Source organism: Glycine max, chromosome 9 (assembly GCF_000004515.6).
Source record: "Glycine max cultivar Williams 82 chromosome 9, Glycine_max_v4.0, whole genome shotgun sequence".
Taxonomy (NCBI): domain Eukaryota; kingdom Viridiplantae; phylum Streptophyta; class Magnoliopsida; order Fabales; family Fabaceae; genus Glycine; species Glycine max.
In genome coordinates, this window is record NC_038245.2 from 46,254,517 (window position 1) to 46,271,766 (window position 17,250).

Sequence of the window (17,250 nt, forward strand, 5' to 3'; positions counted from 1 at the left end):
TGTCATGTTGCAATTTAAAGTAGACAAACGCCCTTGCTCGCATCCAATGTGTAAATGCCACTCATAAGAACGTTATCTTTGTTGTTATCCAATAAAGAGTCCTACTCAAATCGTTACCATGACTTTTTGATTGACACTTTGGGGATGACATTTATTACCATGCATCTAATCATTCAAATAATTTAACACAAAAGAGGAGTAAATTAATTCAGAGAATTTTTAGTATGCAGTCTCGTACTAGTAGTAATTAACGAATGAATTCTGTTATATAAGGTATTGAGTCATCAGTCAACGATAAAGATCAAATTTATATCTTAAAAAGAAGAGTGAATTTGAATTTCACTGCTGATATAAGAATTTTATTTATAAGTGATGTGAGAGTATTTTTATAGGTGCTTAGTACATCTTGAGATATGTTTTGATTTAGTAAATTTTTTAGATTCAATTTATGTAATTTTTTTTATAATCTTTTAAGGATAAAAGATTTAAATTTAGTTCCTAAATATAAAAAAATGTAACAAATTATAGTCATATAAATAATTTAATAACAAATTGATTCTTAAACTTTATAACTTAATATCAAATTGATTATAAAAAAATATAATTTATTATTAAATTGATCTTTCAGCATTATAACTTAATGACAAAATGGTTTATCAAATTTAATAACAGAATTATTTTATCGCACATTTTACACCTTCAAAGACAATTTATATTTTTCATCTTTCAGGGTTAATTTATTACCCATCACACTTTGAAAGATAAATTTGACTATTTATCTTTTTTATATAAAAAATTATTAAGTCATGTTTGCATACATTTTTTAATTAATAAACACTTATAGAATAATAAAATAAGAAGGTAAACTCAATTAAATTTCTCTTTTAAAATAAATTCAACTTATGTACTTCAACTTTTATAGTTCTCTTTTTTAACTCATTCTAAAATTGGATTTTTATTTATTTTATCTGCTTTTCTCCCATAAATATTCTTTGATAAATTTATCTAGACAGAGCCTTAATTAGATGGTACATATTCATTATTCAGTTTTTACCTCAGGTATCATATTTTAATTTATGCGTTTGTTCTTAGAAGACATAATTTTTTCTTCTAAAGGAGGGTGCCATTTTCCAGAAGAAAGATTTTGAAGACATTCTTTCATGTCTAAAAAGATTCAGGTAAAAGAAAAAGGGGCTTTGTTGGAAGTAAGGTAATTTTCTCCCCCCCAACAGATGGTGACTTATTTGGACTAATTTTACTGCAGTACAAATTTTGACTTTTTCTTGCATGAAATTTTGCTAGTTAGTATGTGGACAATTACAAGAATATCTCACCGAAAGAAAAAGAAAAAAAAATCTAAAACTTAATGCCTCATAGTGGAGTCCAAGTCCATTTGAACTGTAATAGTATGAAACTGGTTTCACATTCACATTCCCGTTAAAAAAGCATATATAGTTTTCCACAAACCAGATTCCCTAGATCCCTTGCTCTCTCTCACAGTTTTCAGCATTTGCATGGTCCCAACAGCTCAAATATTGTGTCTATCTGTCTGTCAGGTTGATGTTGAGTCACCTCTATTTATTCCTTCCCAATTTCCTCCTCCATTTCCACAAACAACTTCTTTCAAGGTTCACCTTCTTGGAACTCTTTCACTCTCTTTTCATGTCTTCTTTCACTTTATATATTATAGACTACTAATATTAATTAACTGCTCTAGTTCTTCAGCTAGCTAGCCAGTAAGAATTTATTGCATAGTCCAAAAATTGCTGACTTGTTCATACTCCAATGTTAATTGCATTTATGTAGGAAAATGGCTCTTCTTGGATTTCTTCTGGGACTTTTCTTAATGGTCACTCATGTCAAGGGGTATGGTTTTGGAGGTTGGACCAATGCACATGCCACCTTCTATGGAGGTGGTGATGCTTCTGGGACAATGGGTATGTATATATCATATATGCTTGCAAAAATGTAACTCACATTGTTTTTATTTTACCATAAGTGTGTAATTTAGCTTCTTTACATGCTTAGTAACATTATGTACATATCTCAAATTGCAGGTGGGGCTTGTGGTTATGGAAATCTGTATAGCCAAGGTTATGGAACTGATACAACAGCACTGAGCACTGCTCTGTTCAACAATGGCTTGAGCTGTGGTGCATGCTATCAAATTAAATGTGTGAATGATCCACAGTGGTGCCTTCCTGGCTCCATCATAGTCACTGCCACAAATTTCTGTCCACCTGGTGGTTGGTGTGACCCTCCCAATCACCACTTTGATCTGTCTCAACCTGTTTTCCAGCACATTGCTCAATACAGGGCTGGAATTGTGCCTGTAGTTTACAGAAGGTAACTAACTTCATTCCCATGGCTATGTTTGGATAAAAGTTGGGAACATGTTTTTTGGGAATTTCAATACACATTTCCAAGAGTAAAAGTACTTTTGAGCTTCTATCCAAACATGCACATAGTCATCAAGGTTTTAAAAAATGTTCTACTACCATGATTTTGACCTTATCATCAAGGTTTTCTTACTCACTTTGACCGTAATTACGGCTGCGGCTATGACCAGTAATTTAAAAGGGTAAAATATGTTTGTTTTTTTTTTTTACTTTTGGTGAATCTTGATTCTAGTTCCTAAACATTAACTTTGATCAAATTAGCCCTGAACTTTACAAAAACATTGCTTTTGTCCCTCTTTATAGTAAAAAACTGTCCGAGTTAAATCAATACTTTTGTAAAATTCAAAGATTAAATTAATCAAAGTTAAAGTACGAGAATTTATATTATTTTTTATTATAAAAAATAAAGGAACTGATAACATATTTTGCTCGATTTAAAACCATGATTTCCATTTTACTACTCTTTAGGCCATGAAGCTAAACATTTTTTTTCCATGGATTGTGAAGGGTGAGGTGCAGGAGAAAAGGTGGAATCAGGTTCACCATCAATGGCCACTCTTACTTCAATTTAGTCCTTGTAACCAATGTTGGAGGTGCTGGTGATGTGCATTCTGTGTCCATCAAAGGTTCAAGAACTAGATGGCAAGCCATGTCAAGGAACTGGGGGCAAAACTGGCAAAGCAATTCCTACTTGAATGGTCAGAGTCTTTCCTTTGTAGTCACCACCAGCAATGGACACAGTGTGGTGTCATACAATGTTGCCCCAGCTGGTTGGTCCTTTGGGCAGACCTACACTGGAAGGCAGTTCAACTACTAACCAACCTTTAATTGAGTATCTTTTTCAATAATGTTTAGTAATATTATATTACCTCAAGATTATAAATTAAAGAACCAAGCAATATATAGTTGAGTATTGTAGATGGATTAGTGTTGTGGGCTAGATAGAAGATGATTTAGCCCCCTTTTAATTATATTTGATTTGATTTATATGTAGCAAGCATTTGCAGATGATGCTGGCTTATTTTATATGCTATGCCTCTGCAAATGGAATATTTGCTCTGTTGAGAAAGATAAATGGTAAAAATGATTGTTGAATGCAAGCTCTTGTACTTTTAGTTATTGTCTTATTCATGAATGAAATGAGTGAGAAAGGTGATGCTAGTAATAAAAAAGTTGACCCTGACTTTACTTGCATTCCTAAAAGTGATGTGGACAAAATGAGTGATTCAAGTAGTTGCTCTGAATCTGATCTCTCGTGAACCTAGTGTAATTCTTTAGGTTAAGTTTAATTGAGCAAGTAAAGAACAAAAATATATTGTTCAATGTTCATCATTACTCCTTTCTCTTGCATGTATAAAGCCATTCTTGCAGCTTTTGTACTTTTCTTTCTTTTCATTTGTCTTTATTGCTTTTTGGCAATCTGGTCACATTCTTGGAAATTATTATAGACAATGTTCCGAAGTTAAAAGAAATTTAAATCGAAAGTGGTAAGAGTTATTCATTCGTCTAAAAGTCTATAACAATGAGTCCATCCATTTAATGACAACATTAATGCAGTTATCCTAAAAAACAAAATTCAAAAACAATATCCCAATTATCTAATAGTATTTTGCAAATGTAATTCAGTTTATAATAAAATGAAAGATAAGGGACCTCCAAACGCGGCAATTCCAAGCAAGATTTGGATTTTAGCCTTGTTTAACTGTTTTGATCTCTGGCAAATAACCTACAATAAGAAAACATAAATTTTGCAGGTAAACTATAAACGTGGTTACGTGCGGCAACACGTAACAACACAGACATTTTAGAAAACAATTAGGTCTCATCATTAACCTAATCACACATTAAATTTTAGGGTATTATTACCAATTTTTTAATTTCCCTTTTAACGAGATATCAAAATAACACAGTATTCTTACACATGTTTATGTCATAAGATAATTCTAAATAATTCTGTAAAAAAATCTAAATAAACTATAAATAAGTTCTTCTAAATACACCTTTAATCCCTTCATACTATAAATATATCTAACTTCAACAAGATTAGCTCTTTTGTAAAATATCAAGGCAATCAATTGTGGTAATAAAGATTTGCAAAAACATCATGTGAACTTTCCTTTACAATTTCTCATCCATTTTGTTCTAGCTTCTAATGTCTTCATAACATTTCCTTCATCTTTGCCACGTTCTTTATTTTGTTTTGCGGTGTCCAACTTATATTGATTTGTACAATTTACAATTCTAATCTTTGAACTCTAGTTAATAAGGCCACATTCCTCATATTTTAAGAGTAGATAAGAAAGCAATATACACTCTTATAGGTTTATTACTTGTGGAAGAAGAATATATCATGGAACAGTCTAATAAGAAACAAAGAATATGGCCTTCCAAAAAAAGACAAACAAACAAAGAATATAACCCTTTTTTAAAAAACAAATGAATTTTATTAAGAATATAAAAGGTACTCTAATTTATAAGAGGCACTCTAATATATATATATATATATATATATATATATATATATATATATATATAAGAGGTACTCTAATTTATAGATATAAAGATAAATAGAGTTCAATCTATAAGATTAAACAGGTTGAGAAATACAAGCAGATGGATTGACATACCATTTTGTTACGCTTTTACGGGAACCAATACCTCATCATTAATCACCACAATTCCATTCTCAATTTGCCTTAGGTTGAAAAAGTAAACTAATTGGATGCTATTATACAAACTGTTCAACAAAGAAATTTATATAAAAGGACAATCAACTTTTGGTATTACGGGGGAAAAAATAAGATGAGAAATATTTTGGAAGCTTCTCATTAAGTTGAAATTCTTCAAACATAAAGCACACATAAACCTTCAACAACTCCAAAAAAAGACTTAATAAAATTAAGTTGAATTCATCAAGGGCAAGATTTTTATTTCCATCGCAACTTTTGACAATTTCATTTCATCTGAAGAAAACTGGGCCAAAAGTCCTTCAATTTGGTCTAATATGACAGACGTGAAAAATTAACCCCATCTAGTGATCAAGAGTTAGACATTCCGGAATACAAATTACCTGAAAATATTTTATAACTTCATCCTTTGTTCCAACCATTTCTGATTTTCAGAGCAACTAAGTTATTGATCTTACTCTTAGATTTTACTCAAGTATGAAAATATCGGGTGTTTTCATCTTTCTCTTTTAGCCACACATATAAATTGACTTCTGAAAAGTCAAATTCTCCTTATTTTTAAGCAAATGAAACGAACGGGAAATATAAATAAACTGTGTCGATGGATTTGGTTCTTTTGTTAAGAGTCAAAAAACTACACTTAGAGGTTTATGTGCATCATTCGCGCCAAGATTTATGATAAGATACTCCCGTCTTCCACATCCCAAATTGAAATAAAATTCAGCTGAATTGACAAGTCTCAATTGCTTCAATTGTAGACATGCACGTTGTATTCTGTCTCCATTTTACGAATTCCTTTGAATTAATATTGAAAAATTAAAACCAAAAGTCAATAATACGACAAAAAAAATCAGTTGAAAATATCATATTTTTAAAGAAAATAGTTGTAATTTTTTTTTTCAGGGCAAAATGCTGGATCAATTTATTCACGAGGAAAATTGTAAGTCTTTCTTTTCTTGTTTTAGCTGTAAGCCAATTTTATGTATTCAAATATCGCTTATCCAATGGTGGGGTGGGGGCACTGAGGTAGTTGAAGCGTCACATTCTGGGAAGTTTTCAGATGTTAATACTTATTTGTGAATGAGTAATGTTATTTTAACCAAATATTTTTATAATAAAAAAGAGAAATAAAAATAAATAATGATATGAAATAAATAATATAATATTTTTTTGAAGTTTAATAAATAATATAATATAATAAAAGAGATCGATGAGAAAAAAGTATAAAAATATTACAATTTTTTAAGTAAAAATCACGTTAATAATAAATTGCTGAACTTTTAGCAGGGTGCAAAAATAAGTCACTGCCTCACTGGCAAATCAGTGCTATGATGGATGAAGAAGGAAGGGAAAGGGTCATAATTCTAAGGAAAAATGATCATGTTATTTATGACATTGTACATAAATGATTTAGTTATTTTCTATTGATTTCTATTCTTTTGCAAGTAGTTATTAATTTTTTTTATTAATATCGTTCATTTCTTGGACTTATTTTAAATTATTGAAAGTGAAAAATATTTTAAAAAATATATATTACAAACCTTGTTTCAGCTCATTTAAATAATTGAGTTGAATCTCAAATTTAAATTTATTTACTTAATTAATCAAATGATTTTGACGACAACAATATATGTGTATAATTAACAATATTAATAAAATTGTTAATTATAAATACTTATGTAATGTATGAGATACTTATTAGTGTTACCTAAAAATTAGGCAATAGCTTTGTTTTCCTCCCAACCACTCATCGTGCTGTTTAATTATTGTCATTCTTTTGTTTTTTTAGAGGAAATTATTGTTATTCTTGTTCCATTTAATCTACGGCCTTTTCCCATAGGATGTTTATCAAGGTACTTTTGATAGACAGATTAGAATAAGTCAAATAGAAAATACAAATTTTATTTTATATTTAGTATATTTTTTTAAAAAATATAGCACAGCTGGACAAAAGGACTAAAAAAGCAATACATTTTTATTTTAGGTTAAATTATAGTTTTGGTTTCCTTATAATTTTAAATTTGTAATTGTAGTCTCTCTATTAAATCAAAATATTTAATTTTGCTACTTTTCAAAATAAATAATTTTGCTTGTTCCTTCAATTGTAACATATTGATGATGACATAAAACTTATATTGGACAGTTGATATGATATTTATGTGGAAAAAAAATTAAATAAAGTAAAAAATAGAAAAATATTTTAATAAGAATTTAAATCATAATCTTTTATATATAAACAAAGAAACTAAAACACTTATTTTATTTAATTATTTACATTAACATTATTTCATATATATCATTAGTTAAGAGTTATTAATTTTTTAAAAAAATATCAAAATTTTAAATTAAAATGTATTTAATTTATAAATTTATAAATTTTATTTATATCATTTTATATGTTTTTTATTTTGAATAGTTTACATATTTTATTTTTTATTTTTTAACAATTTATAATTAAATTTTATAAATTAATATGTAAATTATTTACATATTTTTTTTAGTAAATTGATTATAATATATAGATTATTTATGCAAAATTATTCATAAACAAGACAATAAAACACTTGTTTTATTTAGTTAAATCTATTAACATTATTTTCTATGTATCATTAGTAAAAAAATTATTAATTTTTTAAAATTATCAAAATTTATAAATTTTAAAAAATATTTAATTAATATAAAAAAATATGTAAACTATTCAAAATAAAAACATATAAAATGATATAAAATAAAATTAAAAAAATTATATATTAAATAGTTTTTAATTTATAAATTTTGATAATTTTTAAAAAATTAATAATTCTTGACTAGATAAATAGAAAATAATATTAATATATTTAATTAAAAAACAAGTGTGTTACTGATCTATTGTCTTGCTTATAAATAAAGGGTCATGAGTTTATTTCCTACTAAAACAACATATTTTTATTTTTTTACTTCATTTAATCTTTTTTCACATAAACATATGTTAACAACTTACATAAGTTTCACGCATCAATATATCATATCAAAATAAATATTGAACTTTGGATGATCAACTAATATAAATATTTAACTTTGAATGGTCAACTAATACAAGGATCAAAATTACTTATTTTTAAAAATATGAGGATTAATATCTCGATTTAAAAATAAAAGAACAAAAATTATAAATTTAAAATTATAAAAAAACCAAAATTATAATTTATATGTTTATTTTATTAAAAGAATAGAGTTAAGAATAGTACAATACAACATAAACTACTCGTATTTCATTTTGTTTTATTGGCATGATGAATGCTATAGTATGAATTTATTTGTCAAGCATCTATATAGCTGTCTCCATTTGACCATGGCAGGATGGATATATAATATATCCCCATTCACTAGTACTTCGAAGTGCATGATTTATTTCTTTTTTCTTAGTCAAAAGCTTTATTTATTTCTTCATTATTCTTACTAGTTTGGACGCAGCTTGATGAGTCCACTTTCTGTGCCTACTAAAAGTAAAAGAACCCGCCAATCACTCATCTAATTAAAATGGAATGGGTTATGTCATTGAACCTTTGGTGCCAGTCCCAATCTGGCATTGGAAAATATGAGGCCAATGATATATTTTTTTACACGATATCAAAGAAAATTTAAGTTTGTTTATTTCGATCTTTTTATTTTTATATTATAAAATACAATTTTATATTTACTTTATTTTAAAAATTAGTATAAAAATAGTGAAAATTTTAACAAAATAATATAATTTAGAATTAAAAATGAAAAATCAAGTTCTTAATTTATTCTAATGCAAGCAAATTAACATTACCATCTTTGTTTTCTTCCTCTTTCTCACTTAGAAATGTCAATAGCAGTGGCACTATGCAAGATTTCATCCTCAAATGGGAAGCTCTAAAACATGACCACATTTGAGTAAAAACATGAATTTCATTTTTCTCTATCTCTTCCAAGTCATGTTTTGTAATAAGTGAATCTTTATGTTATTGTTGACATCAACAAATTTCAGTTTTTCAGTAATCTTAATCATTAATTTCATTTTAATATTCGATATAGGATTATCTAATTTAGTGAATAAAAGTATTAATATAATATGGCATTATTGAATAAAATATTAAATAAAAAAAACTAAAATTTAATAAAGAAAAATGTATGCATAAACTAATAATCTGTTTTTTGTGAAATTAATAAATTAATAACACTAGGATAATATGTATAGGTATGTAGGCTGTGTTCTAATCATTTGAGCTAGGAAAGTTTTATCCAAGTTAGACACGTTTAGGCCAGCATCAGTAGCAGCCCATAATGTGACATTGGTCACTTTGTTTATTATTGAGTTTGTAGACCCGTATCCCTTTTTTTTTCCCGAATTTTTGTCTCACAGTCTTTGGGTCATTATCAACATTTTCACCGGATTCGAATCCTACAATCCTCAAGTTGAATGCTGCACTCTCCATTATTCAGTAAAGTACAACAATATCTTTAATGAAATTTTCATCTCTCGTTTCTCAATGCTAACACCTCCCTTTTTCCTTCTCTCAACTTGTGATGGCATCTCCCATGACAGCATCCTTTCTTCGGTGACATACTCACAACAATGACACCCATTCCTCTTAGGGCGACTCCTCTTTCCCCCCACCCCCTCATTCTTGCATTCCCTCATCCTCCTTCCTCCTTCTTCTGTGAAGGTAAGTGTCTCCTTCTTCCTTCTTTCCTCTTTTCTTCCTTCTCCTTCTCTCTTTATCAAATTTAATTAACTATAAAACAACTTATGGAATGACCTTTTTGTAAGCAAAAATGCTTCCAAAATGACATTTTCATAAACAAAAAATGCTTATGGAATGATTGTTCCAGAAGCATTTTTACTTACAGAAAGGTCATTATGGAAGCAACTTTTTAAAATCTAGAGCAATCTTTCAAGAAGTGTATTTTGTATGTTTTGAAAAGGAAATTTCAAAAATCATTATTGTGCAAAAATTATGGAAGAATCATTCTAGAAGCAAAAATTACAATAGGAAATAGCCTTTACTGAAGTGTATTTTGTATCTTTCCGAATGATCATTCCAAAAGCACTATTTTTGCTTACGAAAAAGGTGTTTTGTAAGATTTTTCCTTCTAGAAGAGTCATTGCGTAAGAATATTTATACCCTTACGGAACACCTATTCCAAAAATAAATCCAAAACTCAAAATAGTCAAAATAAGAATACCAATCCTGGGAAGAAGAGTTGAGCTGAGTTGAAGAGAAGAAGAACAAGAAAGGGAAGGGTTTGGACTTGTGTTGACTGTGGGAGAAAGAAGAGGAAGAAGGGAATCAGAGGATCAGAAGAAGATTGAAGGGGTAGGTTGGGATTTTTAAAAAATTGGGAGGTGCAGGATGCAATAAGGAAGGTGCAGAATTCAATTGCCCATTTTCACTCCCATTTTTACATTGCAGCTTATGAACTTGTGGCCCAACATAGGTTACTGCATTTCTTGTTTTTTGCCCTTGCTATTTTCACTCCCTGTTTACTCTCCAGAGCCCCATTTTCTTCAAAGCTGAGCCTCGAGCTTCCTTTTTCTTTAAGTGATACAACCAAATGCCTCCCTTAACATTGTCTATATATGCCAGGTATATACCTGCCACCAACCCGATCCAAAGTAATAAGATTACAAACATCAATATCCTTATTAAACTGCATCAATTTTGATAGTTTTAAATTATTTTATTATTCATCATTGTCATTGTGATATACTTTTATTTATAGTTTATAGATAATGTGGATATAATTTTAAATATTGCTTGTTTTTATTATTGATAATGATATGATACCGATAAAATTTTACTTATATTTTGTAATTATGATATCGTAATAATTTGTAATAAATTATTGAACTGCAAAAATTATAATAGTTGAGAACCCAAAGATGGGTCCAGCGTTAAAGATGGTCTCATTGCATGTATACCCCACAAAAGTCGTAAAGCTCTGACTTCTTGACCCCACCAGTCACCACCTGTTGCATTCATCTTCATTATTTTTACCAATCAACTATTGTGGCTCATATAGCAGACTGCAACTTAGAAGCAAACCCATTTCATCCAATTTTTATTGATAAAATGGAATCATCATCATCAAAGACTACTGCTGAAGTAGATGTCACCCTTCATTTTTTTGGCTTTGAGCTTCAACACTTATCTCCACAATGGACATATGTTATGCTTTGCTTAATTTGATTTTCTTTAATTCATTAGTTAATTAAATTTGTATATGCATGGTGAAACTAGCCATTTAAGGAGTTGCATGGAGGGGTATCAGCACTGATTGCAGAATCTTTGACAAGCATGGGAGCCCACATAGCTAGTGGATACCAAAGAGTGGCTGGGATTCAACTCAGCATCAACCATTTGAAAAGTGTTGCGCTTGGTGACTTTCTCTATGCTGAAGCTATCCCTTTAAACGTTGGCAGATCCATTCAGGTTTTCAATTTCTTTCTTTCATCCTTTCTTCAATTTATTCTACACTCATTGCTTACACAACATGCAGATCCAATCAAACTGGAACAAAACCAAACTCATCACATTAAAACGAAGAAACCTATATTATTAACATGCATGTCTTGGTCCTAACTTTTCCAGTTTTAAATCTTTTAGTATAGATGATATTTTGTTATTAGAATAATCTTTTTATTTGGCGAGGTGTAAATTGGGAGATAAATTCAGTGGGGGATCTTGCCCAAAGATTTTGAGGGGCCAAATAATTAAATAAATATACTTACAATTATTTACTTTACAGTTTCATTTATAGAATTTTTTATTATTATTTCATAATATATTTTATTCTCCTTTTATAATTTTCATATATAATTATCTTGCTCATGTTTTTTATACGGTTCTATTTCTTCATGCTGTTTTTAATTTCCTACTGTACAAATATATACATACATATATATATATATATATATATATATATATAAATGCTTGTCAGACATGAAGAAAAGATGCTTTAATTTGATTAATTATTGATGTAATAATATATAATTATGAATGCTTATATAAAGTTTGATAGGTATATATATTTATTGAATGAAGTTTGCCTTTTAAACTTGGCTCCGTCCTTGAAATCACCAATGTAGGTACTTAATTTTAATCTTTTATAAATTTAGTGTTCTCCTTTTCCTCTGCTGGTTAAATTTTTCACATGTTGTGAATCCAAAAGAGTGAAGGTAAGTGAGTCGTGGTGATAAAAGTGGTCCCATAACAAGGAAAAAAGAATGACGCGTGTGCATGCAAATTAAATATCACTTCAAACGTAATATGGATAATGTTAAAAAAAGACGAGAAATATAAAATTTTGGGTTAAATATCATTTTAAGGTTTCTAGAAATATGATAATGTTAATTTGGTTTTAGTTCTCAAAACATATGATTCATTCTAAATTACATGTGAGGAATATGAAATGATACAGGGTAAAAAAACTACTTAAAAAGTACTTTAAAAAAAACTTTTTTAATAAACATATGAGATTTGCTTCTTAAAATAAATAAATAAAATATTTTTTTAAGCAGACAAAATTTAAATAAACACACGATGAAGAAAACAGAAAATTATTTATTTGATTAAAATAAATATTTTAAATAAAAAAGTTTAAACAAACTAGTCTATAAGCCATCAAATAAGTATTTTTTATGTATAAAACCAAAGGCCTCCCAAACTACATATCACATTAATTTCATCCATTTTTTTTTATAAATGGAAAACCAGTCCCCATCATTAAAAACTGCTGAAGTAGATGTCCCCCTTCATTTAATTGGCTTTGAGATTCAAGACTTGTCTCCACAAAGGGTATCTGGCCATCTCAGTGTTACCCAAAAATGCTGCAGGTTAATTTCCACCCTTTTAATTTCCTACAACACACAAAAATGCACTTTCTATTTGTTTAATTTACATTTGTGATATTTTTCTCACAAATAAATGGGAATAATTAATTGGTTGGTTTTATATATTAATTTTGCACATGGTGAAGCCATACAAGGTGTTGCATGGAGGTGAGAGGTGAGTCCATTACTTAAAGATACAATAAACTGTTGTTATGCATGGCATAATAATACTACATTTTTGCTGTAAAACTAGCTAGGTATGGGAGGTGAAAATTTGGAAGCTTGATCCTTCAAACTCAGCAAAGAAATCTCTGATATCATCATCAAGGCTTACTCTACGGAACAACATGCCTCAAATTGTACACCATGCATGATCAATTAAACGACGGACGGACAACTTCTTGTAATTATAAATGGATCCAATATTTTTTTTACATAAATTAATGGGTACAATACTCATAATGTTTATATTACATCTTACCGATTATCATTTTCTTTTAGAGTTAATTACATATTTATAAAACTATTACTCTTAGTATTATTCACAAAATAAAATAAAAATTGAACATAAGTAATAATATAAATATTTTTTTGGGTACAAAGTAATATAATATTTAATCTTATTATTTAATGTCAAAACTAATATTTAATTATCAAAATTATATAATAAATAATATTATGTCAATAATTGATATTAAAAATATCATTTTAAATTAATTTCTCATTAAATACAATTTGATCCATTAAATTTAATTAAATTCCGCCAACAATTATTGTAAAGTTAATTTTTTTATCAACGACTAAATTTTTTTCAAGTCTTATTTCTTTATACATAGATAAATATATATATTGAATCACAAAATAACTTTTTGGGTTGGTTTGGTATACCTGCACTATGAATTTAACATAATAATGTAAAATTTATTAAAATATCATTTGAACTATATTTTTTTTACTAAAAAGACACACAAAACAAGGTTTTGATAGTTTTAAAATATTTTATATTTATTATAAAATTATTATCATAAAATAATTTCTATTTATAATTTATAAGTAATGTGGATATAATTTTAAATATTATTTTTTCTTATTTACAAATAATAATATAATACTAATGAATTCTTAGCTATATTTTATAGTTATCATATTATAAATCAAAAAATAATTTATAATAAATTATTGATCTATAAAAAAAAATTATAATATTTATCACAATTATTTGTTACTGTTGCTGAAGTGCATTATTACTTGTTATCATGAGATTCTGCCAAGGTTTATGCTGCAAGTTTATGCATGCGAAGACGGGTCAAAGTGAAAGTGGTAGGATATCAGAATGTTGATTTGATGGGAATTGGCAAGTAGGTAGTAGTGAAAAAAGTGCTAAAGAAAGCGGAAGATAGGAATAGTTTTGACTTTTTAATTTTCTTATGTATAGGATAAATTTACCCTATAATTTAAGTGGTTATGAGTTTGTATATTTTTGATCTGTGCTTTTTTATTTTACAGATATTTTTGTTCTGTACTTCTTCACTTTTTGTGTGTGTGTGTGTTATATCACAATATCTTTTAAATGAAACATGAAAAATCAATTCCTTGTGTGTTTTTTTTAAGGGATCAAATGGACTATGTTCTGGTAGTCATAAACTGACTTATTTACCTTATCTTCCACAGTGTCAATGAACTACCTCTCTCTCACCTACCTACCCACCCACCCTCCCACTCATGCTTGCATAATCTTCAATTGTATAAAACCACCCTCTCAATCCATCATTTATTTGTCTCCATTATTGGCTCATGAGAAGTGCATCAAAGTTAGAAGCAAACCCACCCTTTTCATCCAATCCAATTTTGTTGATAAATGGAAAGCCATCCCCCATCATCAAAGGCTTCTGAAGTAGATGCTCCCCTTCAATCAATTGGCTTTGAGATTCAAGACTTGTCTCCACAAAGGGTATCTGGCCATCTAACTATTACCCAAAAATGCTGCCAGGTTTGTTCCCCTTTTCCTCCAAACCACTACAACACACATTTTTCATTTGTTTATTTTTATCATGTTATTGGTACGAGATTTCAACCAATTTTTGTCTGAAAACTGGGTCTCTCCTCGCACTATCTACTATCTGCTTTGGTTTGTTTCTCTTTAATTAATTTAAATTGGAATTGGTTGGTTTTATTTTGTACATGGTGAAGCCATTCAAGGTGTTACATGGAGGGGTATCAGCATTGGTGGCAGAGTCTCTGGCAAGCATAGGAGCACACATGGCTAGTGGATACCAAAGAGTGGCTGGGATTCAACTCAGCATCAACCATTTGAAGAGTGCTGTGCTTGGTGACTTGGTCTTTGCTGAAGCCACCCCTTTAAATGTTGGCAAAACCATTCAGGTATTTCAATTCTTTCTTTCACCTTTTCTTCAATTAGTCCACAATCATTGGTCCCTGACCAAATCCAATCAAGCTGGAAGAAAAACCAAAGTAATCACATTAAAAAAATTATATCACACAATAACCAAGGTAGGTAGGTACTTTTGTGTAATTTACTGTTGGCCTTGTTGTATAGTTAAATTAAAATTTTGTTCACGTGTTCACGGAAAAGGGTAATGTTGAGTGGTGATAATGTGTCCCATATCAAGATAAGGAAAAATGAATGATGCGCGTGTGCAATTGCAAATTAAATGTCACTTCAAACATAGGTCTTGGGTAGAACAATTGAAGTATGGTTTGGTTTGAAAAAGACGATATCAGATATGAAAATTTAGATTAATAGAAAATTGTCTATATATAAGTTTGTGGTAGAATGATTCAAGGACAAACACAATTTGGAGTAAGATTGGTGGAATTATTATTTGAGATAAGATCAGTTAATTAATCAAACAATCATATACAAAATTTATCCTTACTTTAAAGGTTATAAATGGTGGTGCCATCTTAAAAACAGTGGTGATTGATTAGGATCCAAAGATTCTCCACTTCATAACGCGCAATTTAAGCTACAGAATACAGGGCATGGCTTACATCCTATTATCGTTTAATTCTGGCATGTACCTTGAAATGTGTTCACTAACCCAGTAATCCTGGGAGAAAATATTCTGTAAATTAAACATTTTTTTGGTTGTAAATATTGAATCATTACTTGGTTAAATTTTTAGGCACTCACTATTTTTCACATGTCATAGGCAAAGTATATTACTTATGAATTTGAGTCCTTTAAAGTAAGGATAAAGTATGTAATCTTAGTCATTGATGAAAAAAAAAAATCAACAATTAACATTTTGATTTTGATACATCTATGATTTGTTTTGCAAAATTAACATAAATCATTAATTTTTTCATTGATGATTGAGACTAGTTACTTTATAAAACGAGTTTTTCACTTTGAAGGAGTTAGATCCATTACAATGTTACATAAACATACAATAAATTGTTGTTATGACATAGTGTTTTTCATGAAATCAGGTATGGGAAGTGAGATTATGGAAGCTTGATCCTTCAAACAAACAAAAGAAAACTCTGATATCATCATCAAGGGTTACTCTACTGTGCAACATGCCTGTCCCAGATAATGCAAAAGACGCTGGAGACAAACTCAGGAAGCATGCAAGGCTATGAATGAAGTCGTTTAATTTACATATGCATTAGAAAAGGATTGTTGGGTGGTATAAAAAGCAACACTAATGCTTCAAAATGTACACAATGGTCATAATTTGTTGCTTAAATGGAAAGACAACTTCTTGTAATTATAAATGGATCGAGAAAAGATATATACATTGAAGAAGAAAAAGCCAACACTACCCAAATTCCAATACATTACATATGGCATCTATATTTTGTTTTTCTTGTACATAACCTATACTTTGCTTAACTGGATCCATTAAGCTTTGAATGAGCACAACAGTGAAAAGTGTCGTCATCTCTGTGAATTAAATTTATATATTTTGGCTTTTTAGCAGAGTGCTTGGAGCCAAGGAAAATATTAACATTTTTTTAATGAGTTATTATCAGTTTAAATTATTTTATGCTATTAAACAATTAGAAATCATTGTTGGATGACCATTAAAATAATTATTATAATTTTTTTCTTATCAAACATGGTAGTTTGTAATTGAATAACAATACAAAGATATTTTATACTGCTAATGCATATACTATTTTTTTTCTTTTTTAATATACGGTTTGTAACATTTTTTTTATTATCGATTAAAATTCCTGTTTAACTCATTAAACTAAAATAAGATTCTAGACAATAATTTCATTTTTGGTTAGCGGTAAATAAGGAAGGTGATCCATTTTAATTTTAGTGTATGCTACATAAATTTCAACAAATTGT

The 17,250-nt window shown here is 28.8% G+C and overlaps 3 protein-coding genes across 4 annotated transcripts; all 3 read left to right on the plus strand.

The window, feature by feature from the left end:
* Positions 1–1,429: 1,429 nt before the first annotated feature.
* Positions 1,430–3,499, plus strand: LOC100790170 (expansin-A1). The gene is made up of 4 exons (XM_003534393.3): positions 1,430–1,628; positions 1,807–1,937; positions 2,058–2,346; positions 2,907–3,499. The coding sequence occupies exons 1-4, from the start codon at positions 1,561–1,563 to the stop codon at positions 3,214–3,216; spliced, it is 798 nt and encodes a 265-aa protein (XP_003534441.1). The 5' UTR covers positions 1,430–1,560; the 3' UTR covers positions 3,217–3,499.
* A 7,493-nt stretch (positions 3,500–10,992) lies between these two features.
* Positions 10,993–13,419, plus strand: LOC100783241 (1,4-dihydroxy-2-naphthoyl-CoA thioesterase 1). 2 transcript variants are annotated; one of them, XM_006587688.4, is made up of 4 exons: positions 10,993–11,526; positions 12,811–12,929; positions 13,073–13,101; positions 13,180–13,419. In XM_006587688.4, the coding sequence occupies exons 1-4, from the start codon at positions 11,392–11,394 to the stop codon at positions 13,194–13,196; spliced, it is 300 nt and encodes a 99-aa protein (XP_006587751.1). In that variant the 5' UTR covers positions 10,993–11,391; the 3' UTR covers positions 13,197–13,419. The 2 variants fall into 2 exon arrangements, with proteins under 2 accessions (XP_006587751.1, XP_006587750.1); XM_006587687.4 differs by having other exon boundaries at positions 10,994–11,526; positions 13,184–13,419.
* A 1,115-nt stretch (positions 13,420–14,534) lies between these two features.
* LOC100790693 (1,4-dihydroxy-2-naphthoyl-CoA thioesterase 1) lies at positions 14,535–16,704 on the plus strand. The gene is made up of 3 exons (XM_003534394.5): positions 14,535–14,916; positions 15,117–15,308; positions 16,380–16,704. The coding sequence occupies exons 1-3, from the start codon at positions 14,785–14,787 to the stop codon at positions 16,530–16,532; spliced, it is 477 nt and encodes a 158-aa protein (XP_003534442.1). The 5' UTR covers positions 14,535–14,784; the 3' UTR covers positions 16,533–16,704.
* Positions 16,705–17,250: the final 546 nt, after the last annotated feature.